Below are 18,762 nucleotides of genomic sequence, written 5' to 3'. Positions count from 1 at the left end.
GCTCATCTCCGTAGAAAGAGGTGAACAAACCACCCATTGCCTGACTCTTTATTAAGACATGTTGCTTAGAAAAACCAGGCACAATCCCTGGAAGTTCATCAGCCGTCAGAAATCTGTCTAAGAAGCATCCTTGGGCTTCCAATGCAGCAACAGTACATGTATACAGTTCATTGCCAACATTAAGAACAGCATCAAGGTCAGAGCTGGTCAGGTGATTGAACTCCTGCAAGAAAGCCAGAAATGTAACAGAGTTAGCCACACATTGACTGTTTCTGAATTCTCCATATCTCGGATGAGCTTGGCTGTGAGATGCCAACACATACGTTACCAAATGAGGTTGCACAGAAGCCATGGCTGCAGCGGGAATGTCAGGCCCAGTGTCACAGGAATCAGTCTCAAATTGTGCAATATTGGCATGGTGATGATCAATCTCAAAATGTGCATTAAGGGCATGTTCAGTAGTTTGACAAAGTGGATCATGGCCACGTTCGTCAGTTTCAAAGTGTGGATCATGACCACGTTCAGTTTGACAAAGTGGATCATGGCCACGTTTGTCAGTTTCAGAGTGTGGATCATGACCATGTTCAGTTTCAAAATGTGGCTCAAGGCCATGTTCAGTTTCAAAAAGTGCAGTATTGGCACATGTGTCAGGAGTTTCAAAAAGTGCAGTATTTGCACGTTCGTAGTCATTATGCCAGGTAGGTAAGGTTGGATCACTGCATGTAACTGGTGAAGGGGAGCTTCGACGTTTGGCACGTCGCTCCCAGCTCAACTTTACAGCCTGGGATCGCCTTCCTTTCCTCGGCATGTCAGGTTCTCAAGGATGTGAGATAGAAGGAAGACAGAAGACAAAAGATAGAGCAGCCACACGAGAGGGTATAGGGGGTCAGCCACAGGTCCCTGGACCGTCGCAGAACTACAGGTCCACAGAGCATCGCAGAAATACAGATCCACGGAGCGTCGCAGAACCACAGGTCACAGAGCTCTGCATGAAAAAAAAAATATATATCAATAATCTACAATGTAATTACTCATGCTTTCAATTTACAACTAACTCAAAGCAAAATTACATGATAATTGATTAATTTATTTATTAAAAGAAGACATTACATGAACATTGGAAAAATCAGATGCATAACTGTTTTAACTGTAATTTTAACTTGTATACAAGAGGCTTATTAGTGAGAAGAATGTGGCACAAATGAATTTGTGGGTGGTATAGCACATCGTGAAAATATTACGGCACAATAGTTACAATAGCAGCAAGGAAATAAAATGTGATGATGTACAGTGATGGCCACAAGAGAGGGTACACGGGGTCAGCCACAAGTCCCCTGAGCGTCACAGAACTACAGGTCCATGGGGCGTCGCAGAACCACAGGTCATGGAGCTCTGCAGGAAAAAAAGAACAAATAGCAATAATCTACAATGTAATGAGTCATGCTTTGAATTTACAACTAACTCAAAGCAAAAGTACATTTTAATTAAGTAATTTATTTATTAAAAGAAGACATTACATAAACATCGGAAAAATCAGACGCAAAACTGTTTTAACTGTAGTTTTAACTTGTATACAAGAGGCTTATTAGTGAAAAGAATGTGGTACAAATGAATTTGTGGGTGATAAAGCACATCTTGAAAATATTATGGCACAATGTAATGATGTACAGCAGGGGTCACCAACACGGTGCCCGCGGGCACCAGGTCGCCCGTGAGGACCGCATGAGTCGCCCGCAGGACTATTCCAAAATTAGCTCAAATAGCGGCACTTGTCAGTGAGCTGCATCTATTTATTTTACAGTCGAACCTCAGTTTTCGAATGTCCTGGTTCTTGAACAAATCGGAATTCGAACAAAAAAATTCGAGATTTTTTGGCTTCGGTTGTCCAACAAAATTCGGAGGTCGAACCTCGCGAGATGAGCCGGGAGGAACCGAGAAAACCCGACCGCGCCGCCCGGATGCCGACTGACTCCGTTGTTATTGTATTTTCGTTACTTTTAGGATTGTATTAACCCCTAATCATGCCTCCAAAGAAAGCAAGTGAGAGCAGTAAAGCCATCCTAAAACACAAAGACGCTCTTAAAGCAATGCGACAGTGAGCACCCGGCGCGCTGTGGTTGCGCGATCGGACCAAATTAAGCTCCCTGCGCACTGAGGTCCACTTAAATTTTGGAAAGTACATCAGGACTTTAAAAATATTTTCTAAATTCTAGCCACGGCTCTGTCACAATAATGCGACCAGCGCGGTGCAGTTGCGCGGTCGGCGATGCGCTACTGTTGCGCGTTCGGTGGTGCGCTGCAGCTGCGCGATCGGACAAAATTAAGCTCCCTGCGCACTTAGGTCCACTTCAATTTTGGAAACTACGTACATCAGGACTTTAAAAATATTTTCTAAATTTCAGCGACGGCTCTGTCACAATAATGCGATCGTCGCGGTGCAGTTGCGCGGTGGGCGACGCGCTACGGTTGCGCGTTCGGCGGTGCGCTGCATTTGAGCGATCAGACAAATATGCGCAAATGAAAAAATGCTTAAAAAAGACGCGGGTTTTTTGTCTTGAAACGGATTAAAAATGTTTCCATTATTTGTAATGGGAAAAATAGATTCGGAATTCGACCGATTCGCTTCTCGAACCGCCTTCTGAAACGGATTGTGGTCAAAAACCAAGGTTTGACTGTATTTCTGCTATTCTTGTTAAAATCACACTTACATGTTAACTGCAAATGACAATAATAACACAGTGAAAGCCGAATTGAGAAAATTGGCTATTTCAGAAGTGTATGTCAAACTGGTAGCCCTTTTGCCTTAATCAGTACCCAGGAAGTAGCTCTCGGTTTAAGAAAGGTTGGTGACCCCTGATGTACAGTGATGGTTTCTGTCGCACTAGAGTTTATGAGATGGAGAAAATGAAACTTTGATTATGGCGTAAGCATGTCTAACCTACAGTATACAATGTTACCTCAATGTACCAATGTAAATGGTAACAGTGACCCCAATTATAACATAAAAGAATGCTAAACTAATAATTTGCTCCTGGATGCTTCTTTTGTATCTGATCAGGTATAAGTAATTTTGTCATCCAGCATGGGAAAAGACACCTAGGTTTTGAACTTCAGTGCTCACTACTTAACCAAAAGCACAATAACAATACATAAGCATAGTAATCAAAATTAAACAAACCATTGACTAAAATACAGAAACAGTGGCCAAATTTAATCACGGTTTCAAAACTATCATCACAGGAACTTGAAATACAATCGCTTTATAATGATGATAACATAAAATTGTCTGACTGAATCATGCCTAACCTTGAAAGTTGAGTTGTGTCCTGCAGGGGAAGAAAAAACAGAAAGGGGAAAAAATAATTAAGTGACATTTCCACAATGCTTTGAATGTATTTTATGATTACAAATACTGAGTTGAAAATACCAAGATGGAAAAAATGAGGCATTGATCAAGGTGTTAGCATTGCACACATACAGGGAGACAGTGCTAGCTCAATATACTACAAATGTAATTGGTTCGTACTTTTACAATGACATACTAGGATAATCGAGCAAGAAGGAAAAAAGTGACAAAACTGGGATGAGATTTCAACATCATCACGACCAGATTAAGTCACGGTGCCGATATTGAAAGTCAATATTTCCTAACTAGTCAAAAACAGCTTTTAATTATACAGTAGTCACAATGCACAACTGTAGTACTAATGATAATTGATCATAATATTTTTAATGTTATTTAACTTTATACTAAACTTCAACACTACAAAGAACGCACAATTGAGAATGGGTGTGTGCTATACCAAACTTCAACACTACAAAGAATGCACAATTGAGAATGGGTGTGCGCTACACAAATCATTTGCTCCTGGATGGTTCTTTTGTATGAGATCAGGTATAAGTTATTTTGTCATCTGGCATGAGAAAAGACACCTGCATTTTGAACTTCAGTGCTCAGTACTTAACCAAAACCACAATACAAAATACATAAGCAGAGTACCGTAATTTCCGGACTATAAGTCGCGTTTTTTTTTCATAGTTTGGGTGGGGGGGCGACTTATACTCAGGAGCGACTTATCGCCTTCACACAATAATAAAGGACAGCAATAACAATAGTGTGAAGGTCTTCACCTTCACACTAATAATAATAATAATAAAGGACAGCAATAACAATAGTGTGAAGGTCTTCACCTTCACACTAATAATAAAGAACAGCAATAACAATAGTGTGAAGGTCTTCACCTTCACACTAATAATAATAATAGAGAATGGTGTAGAATAACATGTGTGAAGGCCATCGCCTTCACACAAAAAGTACCCTTCCTACGCAAAAATGTTTCTTTTATTGATTTAATATGTGAATATACTTGTCTGCTTGTGTACTTTATTCAATGAGGTTTGAGCATATCTGTTTGTGTAGCTTGGCAGGATTTTTTTGTATTTCGAACCCATTCCTTCAAAGTGAGTGTTCCGTCTGTACGACTGGTCTTTGAATACACCCCGCTTCAACGGCAGAACGCAAATAAACTTAAAGACATCAAATGAGAATAATCCTTTCTAAAAATTAAAATTGACTGACGCAAACGTGTGTTCATGTTTTTATTGAAAACAACATAGTGCTGACGCCGTACGGCATCGGTCTTTCGCTTTCCAAACAAGGCGTGCGCGCTCCCACCGCAGAGGGAACAAATCCTCACGGGGGAACCAAATCGAGCACAACAGGTGTTAAGAGTGCAGCGCGTAGTCGTGGTCGGGAGTAAGCAGGTAGTCGAGGCAGGCGGCGATCAGAGCGTGGTCAAGGACAGGCAGTGAGCAAGGTGAGTCGAGTCGAGTCGGGGAAAGTCGGCAACGGGAATCGTTCGTGCAGGGCACAGTGAGCGACACGGGCAAGGTAAGGAGACGAATCGACGGTCACTGGCATGATTCACAGGGTTTACACGGAGCTGACCTAACGAGCAGTGGCAGGTGCTAGTGATTGCCTTGATTGGGGGCGTGGCTGGAAGTCAGGTGACACAGGCACGTGACAGATGTAAATGCTTAAATACAATTACCCCCAAAATCTAAAAATACAGCTAGGTTTCACGGGGCGGCTTGGTGGGACACTGGTTAGCACGTCCGCCTTACAGTTAGGAGGGTGCCGGTTCGATTCCACCTCCGACCTTCCCTCTGTGGAGTTTGCATGTTCTCCCCGTGGGTTTTCTCCGGGCACTCGTTTCCTGCCACTTATCAAAAACATGCTTGGTAGGCCGATTGAGCACTCCAAATTGCCCCTTGGTGTGAGTGCGTATGGTTGTTCGTCTCCGTGTGCACTGCTATCGGCTGGCAACTGGTTCAGGGTGTTCACCCGCCTACTGCCCGATGACGACTGGGATAGGCTCCAGTACACCCGCGACCCCCGTGTGGGCAAGCGGTATAGAAAATGGATGGAATTGTGAAAGGAAACTTTTACAACAGCCATCAAGTACCATCGTTACTTGGCATGAATTTTCAGGGGCAATTGTGTCTACAAAATTCTAAATTATGAGTCTAATCACAGCATACGGCCATACGACCCTGAGAACGCCCGATCTCGGAAGCTAGGCAGGGTCGGGCCTGGGAATATCAGATGCTGCACGTTTTTTTTTTTTTTTCCTTCAATCGTTAAAGACATTTTTTACAACACCCATCACGTATGACATTCGGAAACTGCAAGCCTAGGTTCAACTCCGACATTGAAACTATAACCCGAGTTTGAAACCTATATTGTGTGGCGTCATCCATAGCATTGTAGTTCACGTTTTTTACCGCTAGAGAGCAGACAATGTACAGTGAATAAAGAGCCTGGCTCCCTGTGAACTCAAAGGAGCATTCTGTACAGGACTGTCTCAGAAAATTAGAATATTGTGATAAAGTTCTTTATTTTCTGTAATGCAATTAAAAAACAAAAATGTCATACGTTCTGGATTCATTACAAATCAACTGAAATATTGCAAGCCTTTTATTATTTTAATATTGCTGAGTATGGCTTACAGCTTAAGAAAACTCAAAAATCTTATCTCACAAAATTTGAATATTTCCTCAGACCAAGTTAAAAAAAAGATTTAAAACACCAAAACAAAATCAAACATTTGAAAATGTTTATTAATGCACTCAGTACTTGGTTGGGAATCCTTTTGCACGGATTACTGCATCAATGCGGTGTGGCACGGAGGCAATCAGCCTGTGGCATTGCTGAGGTGTTGTTGATGCCCAGGGTGCTTCAATAGCAGCCTTTAGCTCATTTGCATAGTTGGGTCTGGTGTCTTTCGGCTGCTTCTTAACAATACCCCACAAATTCTCTATGGGGTTCAGGTCAGGGGAATTGGCAGGCCAATCGAGGACAGTAATGCCATGGTCAGTACACCATTTACTGGTGGTTTTGGCACTGTGGGCAGGTGCCAGATCATGTTGGAAAATGAAATCATCATCTCCATAGGGCTTTTCAGCAGACGGAAGCATGTAGTACTCTAAAATCTCTTGGTACACAGCTGCATTTACTCTGGACTTGATGAAACACAGTGGACCAACAACAGCAGCTGACATGGCTCCCCAAACCATCGCTGACTGTGAGAACTTCACACTGGATTTCAAGCAACTTGGATTTTGCTTCTCTCCAGCCTTTCTCCACTCTGTCGCCTTGACTTCCAAATTAAGTACAAAACTTGCTTTTGTTTGAAAAGAGGACTTTGGGCCACTCTGGAATTGTCCAGTGCTTCTTTTCCATTGCCCAAGTCAGACGCTTCTTCCGTTGTCTTGAGTTCAGAAGTGGCTAGACCATGGGAATAAGGTGATTGTAGCCCATTTCCCGGACACATCTGTGAACAGTGGCTTTTGATACCTGGACTCCAGCTTCAGTCCACTGTCTTTGAAGATCCCCCAAATTCTGGAAGGGACTCCTCTTCACAATGCTATTAAGGCTGCAGCCATCTCTCTTGGTTGTGCAGCGTTTCCTGCCACATTTCCCCCTTCCAACAGACTTTTTGCGGATGTGCTTTGAAACTGCACTCTGTGAACAGCTTGCTCTTTTTGTGTCTTACCCTCCTGATGGAGAGTGTCATTGATGGTCCTCTGGATAGCAGACAGATCAGCAGTCTTCTCCATACTTGTGATTTAGTTTACTGAACCAAGCTGAGTGTTTTTCAAGGCTCGGGTTAACTAGCTCATTCAAGTGATTAGTTGAATACCCTACTAGTATACTTTTTCATGATATTCTAATATTTTGAGATAGGATATTTGAGTTTTTCTTAAGCTGTATGCCATAATCAGCAATATTAAAATAATAAAAGGCTTGCAATATTTCAGTTGTGTTGTAATCAATCCAGAATGTATGACATTTTTGTTTTTTTAATTGTATTACAGAAAATAAAGAACTTTATCACAAAATTCAAATTTTCTGAGACAGTCCTGTATTTGTAAAAGAACCTAACTCAACACATTGTGCTTCCATGTAGTGTTTTCTCCTTTTCGTGACATTTACTTTGATACAGCAAAATGTAGGTCGCGACAGCAAATTCGTGCTACCACATAAAAAGCTGTCAATAACTTTTCATGATAGCCATGTTTCCATGAAACACCAAAAGTCTCGGAAGAAGGCCTATTTTGGACCTGGTTGTGAAATGGATGGGAGACCATCAGGGAATACCAGGTGCTGAAAGCCTTTTTTTTCCACGTCAATTGGGAAAGGAAACTTTTACAACAGCCATCAAGTACCGCCGCTGCTTGGTATGGTTTGAGGCGATTGTGTCTACAGAATGCTAAGTTATGAGCTTGCAGCCATACTACCCTGAGAAAGCCCCATCCCGTTCGCAGGATCTTGGATGGGAGACTGCCTAGGAATACCAGGTGCTGTAAGCTTTTTTTTTTTTTTTTTTTGCTCTTCAATCATTTAAGCAAATTTTCACAACATTCAGAAACTGCAAGCCTAGTTTGAACTCCAACACTGAAACTATAACACGAGTACCTTCACAAAGGAGACGAGTTATTTGGTACTGATGTTTACTGTGAGCTTAACTTTCTTTTACATCACAGCCGCACCATAGAACTGCTGAGACAAATGAACATATAAACTTAAGTTCACAAAACATGAACATCAAATACAAAAGTAAAACATACAAATCACTTTGGCCTGCAAGTGAACAACCGGGTACTTTACTTTACTTAACTCCTTAACTTTGCGATGACGCGTACGAGGTCTGACTGTAACTTTTTGGTGTTTCTTCGACAGGAAGTGAGGCCAAACCACAGTGCCGCCGTCAAGAAGCGCACGCGCCGGTTTCAACACGACTGGAGGAGTTGCGGCTCCCCCGAAGCGCAACGCCTTCATGACCTCACCGAGACGCACCAACCGCGCTGCAGGTGACGAAGAGAAGGCGTACACGGAAGGGGCGATTGTCTCTTCTGCTTTTGTTTGAATACTGTTCTGGGGTGCACAGGGATGGGCAGGCGGATGGGCGCAGGGGAAAGAAAGAGGACAACACAAGAGCGCGACTGAAGCAAGCCTCTCTCTGCCTCTTTGTCTCTCTCGCTGTCTCTCTCTCGCAGTCTCTCTCTCTCTCTCTCTCTCTCTCTCTCTCTCTCTCTCTCTCTCTCTCTCTCTCTCTCTCTCTCTCTCACACGCACGCACAAGAACGGCAACAGGTTTCTGCATTTTTCAAGGCTTTGACAAGATGTAAAGGTCCGCTGTGGTCCATAAGAGGCCACAGAAAGAAAAGAGGTGAGCTTGCATTCACTCGACATTCTCTCGACCACGCAGGCAGGAATGTCCAAAGTTGCCTTCGGCTGGCAACATTTGCAAGGTAGGCGACAAGCTGCGACCTGCTTGGGCGCTTTGTGTTTTGCAAGAAAGCTCGAGCTATAAGACGACAAGGAGCCTGCCTTCATGCTCGGCGGTGCGCCGGCTAGCAATTCCTCCGGGCAATGTGACCCTTCAAGACGTGCACTCTCAAGTTATTTCTCGGAGAGAATGCCCAAACACTTTTGGGCGCCACACTCCTCTCTCATACACTCAATTTGTTCTGTGACAATTCATGGGGTGCCATCGAAACCAAGCAAAGAATAAAACAAAAATACGCCAATTCCTTTCACAATACAGTTTCTTCAGCAACCCCTCACCAAAGTGAACGGACGGACGGGGAAAGATGGTAGGGCAGGGGTGTCAAACTCATTTTTGTCGCGGGCTGCATTGTACTCAGTTTCCTTCGGAGGGCCATTATGAACGCCTTATATTATATACAGTATAAGCTACACAACAAACTGATGAATAACTAACATTGAAACTAACATTCTATGTGAAGCCCTTTGAGACTGTTTGTGATTTAGGGCTATACAAATAAACTTGACTTGACTTGACTTGACTTGACTTGAAACTAGACTAGTAATCACTGCTAATATTTTAAAAAGATGAATGGTAATAGAAATTGCTGGCAATATCTGTAGTTTTTAAAAGTGAAAACAATTTTATTATTGACACAAATTCGAGCCAAAATTTGTCTTCGTAGGTCACATAAAATGATGTGACGGGCCGCATGGGGCCCCCGGGCCTTGAGTTTGACACCTTTTCCTCTACCAGGTAGAGAATTAAAAGCAAATAGCAAAAAAAAAGCATGTCGCACAGACTTGGTTTGCGAGACAAATCGACAGGGCGAGATGGGACGGAAAGTCAAAAGGGGAAGTCAAGTTACTTCTCAGAAAACAGCAAAATGTCGCTAGGCAGAATCCATGGAGTGCCAAGCCTTGCAAGAAATCACCTCTTGAGGAGGATGCTCTTTGCCACATTTTCACATTCATTCAAGGCACCGCTTCATTGCGCAAAATCTGGAGGGGCACTCCCAGCCAACCTCGCCTCATGCCGCTTGTCCTCTATCCCGCAAGGCTCAAGACAGATCCCAACGTGCACATGGCTGAAGGCGCCGCCTGGATGGAAGTTGCTGACAAAGCCACAAACAAAGATGACAAGACTTTAAAAGATGAGGAGGAAGAAAGCCAAGATGTTGACTGTCATGTGTTGGAGATGTATGTGGAGGATTCCCAACAGGTTAGCGTCAACACATGTCGCGCTTTTCAGGACGCAGTAACCAAATGAATACTTTCTGGGTGAGTGCTTTTATCCATCCGTCCATCCACGCTCTCACCAGGCTGTCCTGCTGCCGACGGACTTCCCGGAGTCGCTGTACGAGCTGCTGTGCACGTTGCAGGAGGGCCGGCGCCTCAACGACCAGCGCTGCTCTTTCCTCCTGGACGGTGGCATGAGGAGGCGATGCCACTCCGAGCCCAACGCCGCCAAGCCTTCGCAAAGGGGTGAGACGTGCACAACACAGACCCCCGGGCCTGTGACGGAACCTCTTTTTTTTAGAGGCAGTGACCTCTCCCCAGCCAAAAATGTTCTAGCTGGTCCTACGCTGTGTTGCCGCCAGTGATCTTCTCGTCCATGACGTCGCTGCAGCGTGAGGAGTTTTTCGAGCTGGTGGCCAGGGTGCAGACTCGCCGCCTAGACGAGCAGCGGGCACAGCTGCGGAGGTCGCCGCGGGGCAAGCGGAAAGGCCAAAGCTTCCCAGGAAGCCTCAAGCAGCTCTCCTTGGCCAGGAGAGCGCCCAAGATGGGCGCCAAGGAGGAGCTCTACAACATGATTCTCACCACGCAGGTCGGAGCGCCCAAACGCTCGCCATGATAAACCTACACCTCTCCCCCCAACCACTTTGGTCTCGTCCTTCTGAGCTCCGGTGGGAACAGTTTGAAGGGGAGCGAATTCACGCTCAGCCCCCGGTCTGATGGCGGATTTCAAAGTCGCGTGTTGTCTCGACGACTTTTTACTCGGGTTTACTCTAAATTCTAATGGCAGAGGAGCCCATGAAGGCGCCTCACTCTTTGTACTTTGTGCCGGCGCGGTAGGCTCAAGGCAGGCTGGAGGAGCAGCGCAGCCGGGCCCCGGGACCCATGGACGACGACGACTTTTTCTCTCTGCTTCTGAGGGTCCAGGGGGGCCGCATGGACGAGCAGAGGACCGAACCGCTGCGCATGCCGCAAACGTGACCGACCGACCGACCGCCAGGATGACAACGGCAGAGCTTCAATATGATTTTGCTTTTTACCGAATTGCAAACCTACTTGAATGTCTGCTGGCGAGGCTTGCTTTTGGGTTGGTTGACAACTGGGATCGTTCTCTGCTTCGCAATTCATTAAAGCAAAAGTGCACCCGAGCCTCTCGCTTTGTTTGGAGGAATGCAATTTGGAGATGACGCAGAAAGATTTGGCAAAGGATAAAGGTCTCAGCGCTGCGGGATTTCTGGAGGATGTCAAGAATCCACGGCGGAACGGCCTTTCCTATGCTTGCGGCGAGCCATGCGACGCTTCCTGCTAACCTCGGACCATCGTGTCCTCAGCTGGCAGTCAGCTGGGGAGGCACTACTGCTCCATCTGTTGACCGGCTGGTGACAAAAGTCAGGCTTGACGTCGACCGGGCCGCTGTGTCACAGAAGACGAAATTCATCAGTTAAGAACCTGGAAACTGACATCCAGTGCAAAATAACACACACAATTAACATTGAAGGGAAGATTTCGATGAGATTCATCATGTCTCTCAGCAGCAGGTAACACCTAAAAATTCTATTTCTACTTGTCTGAACAAAACAATTTGAAATATATTGATGGGAATAACAGCGTTACTTATTCACGTGAAAAGAAATGACACACCATTGTCAGTGTTCATATTGCATTAGAAAACATATGTAGCAATAAAATCATCTCCATGATTTAAAAATATTTTAAAAAGTGAAGCTTTAGTGAAGACACTTCTGCACTCGCTCGTCTACATTTTGAAACCGAAATTGTAAACACTCGTCTACTTCCCCTTTCGTCTACTCCCCCTTTCAGTCATGTGCGTTTCAAATCTGAGAAAAAAAAAATCAAGTTTATGTTGTACACAATTGTAATGGCGCGTTCATGTTAAATTTGACATGAAAATTGTGGCTTGAGGTTGGAAAGAAAATAATGGCGCGTACATGTTGAAAATGAACATGGTGGCTTGGGGTTGAAAAGGAAACAGAAAAAATAAGACATCGCAAGGTAGCGGTAGTGAGCCGCCTCGCTCATTGCACCTGCATTTCAACCTTAGTGAGGACACTTTCCGCATTCCATCATGCAGTTCGACCAAAACAAAAACGAAAATAAAAAAACTAAATGAAAAAAAAGGGGGCGGGGGGGACAAGTTCCGTTTATCAAAAAGTGGAACGAATTCATGTGACGTGACGCATGCGATGACGTGCCTGGTAGCCAGTAAGCCAAAAGCAACACCGGACAACTTACAGGAGGACCAACGACCACATTTCAAGGCAAGTTGATTTCCATCCATCCATCCATTTTCTGAACCGCTTAGTCCCCACGGGGGTCCCGGGTGTGCTGGAGCCTATCGCACTCACACCTAGGGACAATTTGGAGTCTTTAATCGGCCTACCAAGCATGTTTTTGGGATGTGGGAGGAAACCGGAGTGCCCGGAGAAAACCCACCCGGGCCCGGGGAGAACATGCAATCTCCACACAGGGAGGGCCGGAGGTGGAATCGAACCCGCACCCTCCTAACTGTGAAGCGGACGTGCTACCCAGTGCTCCACCGAGCCGCCCGCAAGTTGATTTCATGCAAAATATTTCTTTATATCTGCCTTACAACCTGCACAAAGTTACTTGTAAGTAAGAGGATATTTTTACTGCGTCACTTTGACATCATTTATGTGATGGCAAGGGCGTCAAGTTGATTATTTAGCATCATTAAGAATCCGAGACATGTTCACGTGCGTGTTGTATATGCAAGAGACAACTGCTTTGTTGTTTTTTCGTTGTGGGTTCTCAATAACCAAACCGTATATTGAGGAAGAAGAACTTTTACTTTCTTTCAACACGCTTCATCACATACAGTATACCGCCCGGAACATTTACGTCTCTCTCGTCCTGTTCATTTTCGGAATATTCAAGCGCCCTCTGCTGCCCGGAGGTACATGTCACACGCACATAAACAATGATAAGCAGATCTCCATTTGCTCATATCATTACAACTGCTGTGATTGTCTTGCCCAACGTTTTTCCAATCCAGCGCAGTACATTTTCCATGTCATCTTCATCTTGCAGTACACATTCGTATTGAATATGCGTGTGATACATTAAAAACATTTCTGGTACATTTTCCTATTTTTCAATGTTGAAACTGCGTAATGTGTTACAGAGTGTCTGACCTACAATTGTCAATTGTGAACAGCAGCCCTCCCTCGCGCGCCGACCTCCAACCTTAGCTGTAAAGTTAAGACGGGAACACAAGGCAAGTCCGCCCATTTTCCAAGTTTCCCTCCTTGACACGACCGATTCAAATCATCAGGCTTCTGAGTGGCTCCCGAGGAGCTGACTTGCCGAGCCTCGGTTGAGAGGGTTGTCACTTTTGTCTGGAGCACTGCATACTCCACCAAACACGCGCACGTGTACTATGGAGGTAGTGTCCCTCTTTCAAGAGTCTTGTCGGATTTGTCGTTTTCCAGATGTTCTCCCTGTTGCTGCTGCTGTGTTCCTTCTTGCCGCACGGGGGCCCAGCATCTCCAATAAGTTGTTACAACGACCAGGGCGACGCCGTCGACTGGTAATGACAACTCAACAAACCAAAACGAAATAACGGCCGCCCATGGCTTTTTTTCGCGCGTCAGTCGTTATCTTTTCTCACTGCCAAGACGCACGCTAGCCTCCTAACAAGCTCTCTTTTGAGTGTCAGTCAAGTTAGGAACTATGTTTGATTTCCACCACGTTGCCATTTCTAACGTAATGCAACGGTGCCATTTACACGGGTTTCTTCTTCATTTCAAAGTGGAATTGGACAGACAAGCTGAGCCGGCAGGAGCCTCCTTCCCACGCGTGCAGACTTGACAAATATTTTCTATCTGAGCGACATGAATGTCGATGTCAGCCGGTCTTACGTGCCAAATGCAGTTCCAGCCTTTTTTTTCCCCTTGAGGTTTTACATGTACAAGTTGCCAAAGATGCATGGCACGGCATCGGGTCTAATGTACTTGCTGCTGGATGAGAGCGGCGCTGGCTGGACACCCGGCGTGGGGACCGTCAACGACACAATGGGAGCGCTGGGCAGGACGCTGGCGCAACTCTACTGGCAGACTCAAGTACGCTCGCTCGCCTGTCCGACGGTAACCCGATTCAAATCCACAATGCCCTCTTTGTCAGCAGGCAGGAGTGGCCTACATCCTTTACAATGACCAGGATGGGCTTGGGCACAACCACAAAGGAGGACACACCAAAGGTGAGCTCCGCACTTGCCCAAAAAAGCCATGGCCGTTTTTGTTGATACGCCTCTCGAGTATACCCAAATCAAGTCCCGTTTTAGCCAAGGAGAACCACGTTTGCCGATGTGCCTTCGAACGTTTAGTGATCGGGACACGCATTCACCAACGATACTTATGTCATCAAACCAATTCATTTCTCGCCGAATGCGTGACGCTAAGTCCTAGCATGACTCGAGAGGCAAACAGACTTTTTCTGCGATGTGACTGGAGTGCGTTTGTTGCCTTTTGTGGTGTGGAGGTGTGGTGCTGCTGGACAAGACACAGGGTTTTTGGCTCATCCACAGCACGCCCATCTTTCCCCCGGCACAACGGGCGGGTCGCTACCACTTCCCCGACAGTGGTGCCACTTATGGACAGAACTTCCTGTGCGTCAGCTTCCCGCTGGACCGCTTCCACACCATCGGTAAACCAGACGTCCGACAAAGAAAAAGAACCACTGCAAAATGTCAGCGCATGTGGCGATTTTCTCCGTGCAGGTGAGCAGCTGCAGATCAACCAGGCGAACGTCTATGACTGCGACGTGCCGCCCTTCTTTGCAGCGGCGGCCCCGGCTCTGGCCGCCGTATGCAATCAAAGCAGTGCGCTGGCCCCACCCACCAACCGCAGCGTCACACTTACATCTAAAGGCGGCGCCGCGTTCGTCAGCTTCGCCAAAGGAGCTGCCTTCGACCGCGGTAGGCAAAATAGGGCAAAAACTGGTTTTCAAGCATTTTCGGCTAACACAGCAAGTCAGCCATTTTGGTTTCAACAGACATCTTTGGCTGGATAGCAATCAAGTATGGATTCTATTTTAAAGTCAGCCGCTGAAGCCAGTTTAATGCAGCAACATGAATTTGGTTCTTGAACAGACTCGCAAATTAAGTCTTGTAGAAGCCAGGCCCCAAAAGTTCCAAGTCATCCATCTTGACTTGAAGCGGCCATTTGACGTCCGTTATGTAGGTCTGACCAAAATGAAATAGGGAAGTCTTTATTTCAATTAAGAATTTTATCTTCTGAAGCCTGTTTAATTGAGCATCGTACAGTTTGACAAGGACATCAGTTTGAGTCAAACAAGTCCACCATTGTGGCTGCGAGTAGAGGGTCAAACTCCAGGACAAGCTCATCCTCCAGCTCCTATTTGAGATGCATACAGAGCGCTGAAATGTTTGACTTTGTCGCCTTCCCTAACCTTTGTCCTCCTCCTACTGGTGTAGACCTGTACCAGTCATGGGTGGCCCCCGCCCTGCGCTCGGACCTCCTGGTGCAGTTCTGGATCCACTCGGGAGGCATCCTGCCGTCTGACTGCAGCCCGGGCTGGAAGGTGCTGGACGTCACGCGCCTGTCCCCGGGCGGCCTGTCGCCCTATAACAACAGCAAGGACCACTCCAAGTGGGCCGTCAGCCCACGGGCGGCGGACGGTGGTTGGCTGTGCGTGGGGGACATCAATCGCAACCGGGCCGAGGAAAAGCGGGGGGGCGGCACGCTTTGTCAGCGCCGTGCCACCGTGTGGAAAGCGTACCGCGCCACTGCGCTCGAGTGTCAGCCCTGCCGGGCTTCGGCGCTCGGCTCCGCTCACTGCCAATAAAGCATACATAACAAATCATCCGCTTCAAATCTCGGAAAATATTTAATTTAGAAATTGCTTGTTTTTTCTTTTTAATTGCAAGACAACGTTTTTCATTTACCGTATTTTTTGGACTATAAGTCGCGGTTTTTTTCATAGTTTGGCTGGTGGGGCGACTTATACTCAGGAGCGACTTATATGTAACATTTTTCACATATTTTTACTTGATCTTTAATACATTACTTACTTACTAGTACAGTGGAGCCTCGGTTTTCGACCTCAAGCCGTTCCAGAAGGCTGTTTGAGAAGTGAATCATTCGAATTCCAAATCATGGTTCCTATTACAAATAATAGAAAAAGATTCATCCTTTCCAAGCCAAAAAAAAATGCTTTTTTTAAAGCATTTTTTCATTACTTTACATCATAAACTGCATAAATAATATAAATAATAAACTGAATTAATAGGGTAGGCTAGGATGGGGAATGTATTGCCGTATCTGTTGCAACTCGCTTGTGTGTTTCATTCTAATAGTAAAAGATATCGTTTTAAATTGTGAGGGGAAAAAAGCTTATCAAAACATTTTTTTTATTTTTACCAATGAAAGACAACATTTCAAAGATCATGTGAAAGAAAACAGCAAAAACGTTTTCTTAATTTCAAAAACAAAAAAACTGCAGAAATTTTAATGAAAGATAACATACAGTATACGTACTGTATTAAAGTTCGTGTGCAGCAAAAACATCAAAAACATTTTCTTTCTTAATTTCAAAAAACAAAAACCAAAAAAAACTGCAGAAATTCTCATGAAAGATAACACAGTATACGTACTGTATCAAAGTTCATAGGAATCGAGCTTATTGTCGATCTTGCCATGCAAAACTCCCGCGCCAACTCTGACACATGCACACCGGACTCATATTTTGCGATTAATTCTTTTTTAAATTCAACCGTTTTGCGCACTACTTTCCTCTTTTCGCCATGATCAGCTTTACTGCTCCCACTTGCTTCTTTTGGAGGCATGATTAGAGTTCATACAATCCTCAGAGTAACGAGAATGTAATAATCAACGGAGTCAGTTGGCATGCGGGTCCTCTCGGCTCATCTCGCGAGGTTCGACAACCAAAATTTCGTCCGACATCCGAAGCAAAAAAATCTCGAATTTTTTGTTCGAATGCCGATTTGTTTGAGAACTGGGACGTTCGAAAACCGAGGCTCCACTCTTTCGTTGATCACATGTTATTTTCACGTCAAACCGCATGAGGACGCACTATGGCTGTGGAATAATTGGACCCTCACTGACAATGAGTTCCATTCACTGACTTCCGGAGTCGGGATATTTAATGATTTGGAGTGACACAGATGATTCAATAAACTTTTTATTTATGTAATAGTTATTTTACATATAGTTTATTTTGAGTAGCAACGTGTATGTTGTTAGACTTCAGTAGTTTCCGATTGTCTGGTGAGGCCATTAAGGCAGCAGGTGGGGCAAGAGCGATCCAGGGCGCTTGCGTTTGTTGGCTCATGTGTTGAGCTCTTGATTTGTGAAATAAAGGGCCGGTTACCGAACCCACGTCTTGCCTGGTACTTTGGTAAATCTACAATATAGTTATATACTAGACCTGTGGAATAATTGGGGCCGCAATTGACGACGAGGCTGACGTCAGCAGCGTACGTAGAACAGGTGTTGTGCTCGATTTGGTTCCCCCGTGAGATTTTGTTCCCCCTGCCGCGGGAGCGCGCACGCCTTGTTTGGAAAGCGAAAAACCGATGCCGTACGGCGTCGTACGGCGTTAGCACTATGATGTTTTCAATAAAAACATGAAGAACTCACGTTTGCGTCAGTCAATTTTAATTTTTATAAAGGATTATTCTCATTTGATGTCTTTAAATTCATCCGCGTTCTGCCTTTGAAGCGGGGTGCATTCAAAGACCAGTTGTACAGACGGAACACTCAATCACTTGACCAAAAAGCAACAATATAATAACGGTGAGAACGGTGAGTCCTAGACTCCAGCTGTTTTTTTTTCCTGTCTTCAGGTAGTGTGGCAAATTTGAACAGGTTCCCTCATTCCTAGGCCAAATTACACCGTTATTTTAAGAACGGTGAGTCTGAGACACCAACTGGGTTTTTTTCTGATGATTTGTGCAGTGATACCGTTATTACTGCACTTTATCAATTTCTTTGGCCTTATTTTGGTCAAAGAACTTTGTTTCTTAATCATATGACATACATAAAATAATAACTTTAAAGTTTATTAAGAAAAAAAGAATATATTTTTTTAAATAATAATAAAACTAAAAAAACATTAATAAAAAAAGCAAAATGGTCTTCAAGCAAGCTTAAAATATTTAGCATTTAATTTCTGTACATGTACACAAAAAAGAGCCTTCGGTTGGAGGCTCCCCGACACATGCAAGATGGAACCACCTGCAACACTCATCACACTGAATCTGGTAAACAAAGAAAAAAGCAACATCATACAATGCAGCACATTTACAATAATTTACAACGAATGTGTAATTCAATATATTTCTTAATCATCACATGCATTAGTTAAAAGGACCTGACATAATTAACCATCTCTTGTCTGTGTCATGTGTAGCTTCCCCACAAACAAAGCACAAGTCAGACAAATCCATCCATCCATCCATCCATCCATCCATCCATCCATCCATCCATCCATCCATCCATCCATCCATCCATCCATCCATCCATCCATCCATCCATCCATCCATCCATCCATCTTCTTCCGCTTATCCGGGGTCAGGTCGCGGGGGGCAGCAGCTTTCGGAGGGACTCCCAGACTTCCCTCTCCCCAGCCACTTCATCCAGCTCATCGCGGGGGATCCCAAGGAGTTCCCAGGCCAGC

At 44.9% G+C, this 18,762-nt stretch overlaps 2 protein-coding genes and 1 long non-coding RNA gene across 10 annotated transcripts; 2 read left to right on the top strand and 1 right to left on the bottom strand.

The window, feature by feature from the left end:
- Positions 1 to 215: 215 nt before the first annotated feature.
- Positions 216 to 12,725, bottom strand: LOC148392631 (uncharacterized). Its single transcript, XR_015860741.1, has 4 exons — positions 8,189 to 12,725; positions 3,307 to 3,326; positions 1,290 to 1,392; positions 216 to 985 (listed from the first exon to the last, which is right to left on the bottom strand). It is a non-coding gene; the product is annotated as an uncharacterized LOC148392631 (long non-coding RNA).
- Positions 8,180 to 11,213, top strand: LOC148392632 (uncharacterized). The gene is made up of 5 exons (XM_088386659.1): positions 8,180 to 8,373; positions 9,889 to 10,051; positions 10,152 to 10,314; positions 10,431 to 10,657; positions 10,906 to 11,213. The coding sequence occupies exons 1-5, from the start codon at positions 8,195 to 8,197 to the stop codon at positions 11,044 to 11,046; spliced, it is 873 nt and encodes a 290-aa protein (XP_088242785.1). The 5' UTR covers positions 8,180 to 8,194; the 3' UTR covers positions 11,047 to 11,213.
- On the top strand, positions 11,374 to 17,462 carry dnase2 (deoxyribonuclease II, lysosomal). Of its 8 annotated transcripts, none has more exons than XM_088386657.1 (8): positions 11,374 to 11,603; positions 13,229 to 13,321; positions 13,536 to 13,633; positions 14,003 to 14,165; positions 14,227 to 14,302; positions 14,584 to 14,748; positions 14,822 to 15,019; positions 15,539 to 15,927. In XM_088386657.1, exons 3-8 carry the CDS (start codon positions 13,536 to 13,538, stop codon positions 15,907 to 15,909), a joined length of 1,071 nt encoding a protein of 356 aa, XP_088242783.1. In that variant the 5' UTR covers positions 11,374 to 11,603; positions 13,229 to 13,321; the 3' UTR covers positions 15,910 to 15,927. The 8 variants fall into 8 exon arrangements, with proteins under 8 accessions (XP_088242783.1, XP_088242777.1, XP_088242779.1 ...); XM_088386654.1 differs by lacking the exon at positions 11,374 to 11,603 and adding an exon at positions 12,181 to 12,344; XM_088386656.1 differs by lacking the exon at positions 11,374 to 11,603 and adding an exon at positions 12,369 to 12,695.
- The last annotated feature ends 1,300 nt before the right edge of the window (positions 17,463 to 18,762 follow it).

The sequence above is a fragment of the Syngnathus floridae genome, chromosome 10, assembly GCF_059516105.1.
Source record: "Syngnathus floridae isolate MCC-2025c chromosome 10, RoL_Sflo_1.0, whole genome shotgun sequence".
NCBI lineage: Eukaryota > Metazoa > Chordata > Actinopteri > Syngnathiformes > Syngnathidae > Syngnathus > Syngnathus floridae.
Note: the sequence above shows the minus strand (reverse complement) of the source record. Positions and strands in the feature narration are given on the sequence as shown.

Excerpts from the sequence above, each read along its gene's own strand:
- LOC148392632 (XM_088386659.1), top strand. The coding sequence starts at position 8,195 with ATGACGCGTACGAGGTCTGACTGTAACTTTTTGGTGTTTCTTCGACAG. Across the intron at positions 8,374-9,888 it reads ACGCACCAACCGCGCTGCAG|GCTCAAGACAGATCCCAACG; the intron begins GTGACGAAGAGA and ends CTATCCCGCAAG. Across the intron at positions 10,315-10,430 it reads CGCCAAGCCTTCGCAAAGGG|TGATCTTCTCGTCCATGACG; the intron begins GTGAGACGTGCA and ends TGTTGCCGCCAG.
- dnase2 (XM_088386651.1), top strand. The coding sequence starts at position 12,270 with ATGACGTGCCTGGTAGCCAGTAAGCCAAAAGCAACACCGGACAACTTA. Across the intron at positions 14,166-14,226 it reads AACTCTACTGGCAGACTCAA|CAGGCAGGAGTGGCCTACAT; the intron begins GTACGCTCGCTC and ends CCTCTTTGTCAG. Across the intron at positions 15,020-15,538 it reads AGGAGCTGCCTTCGACCGCG|ACCTGTACCAGTCATGGGTG; the intron begins GTAGGCAAAATA and ends CTACTGGTGTAG.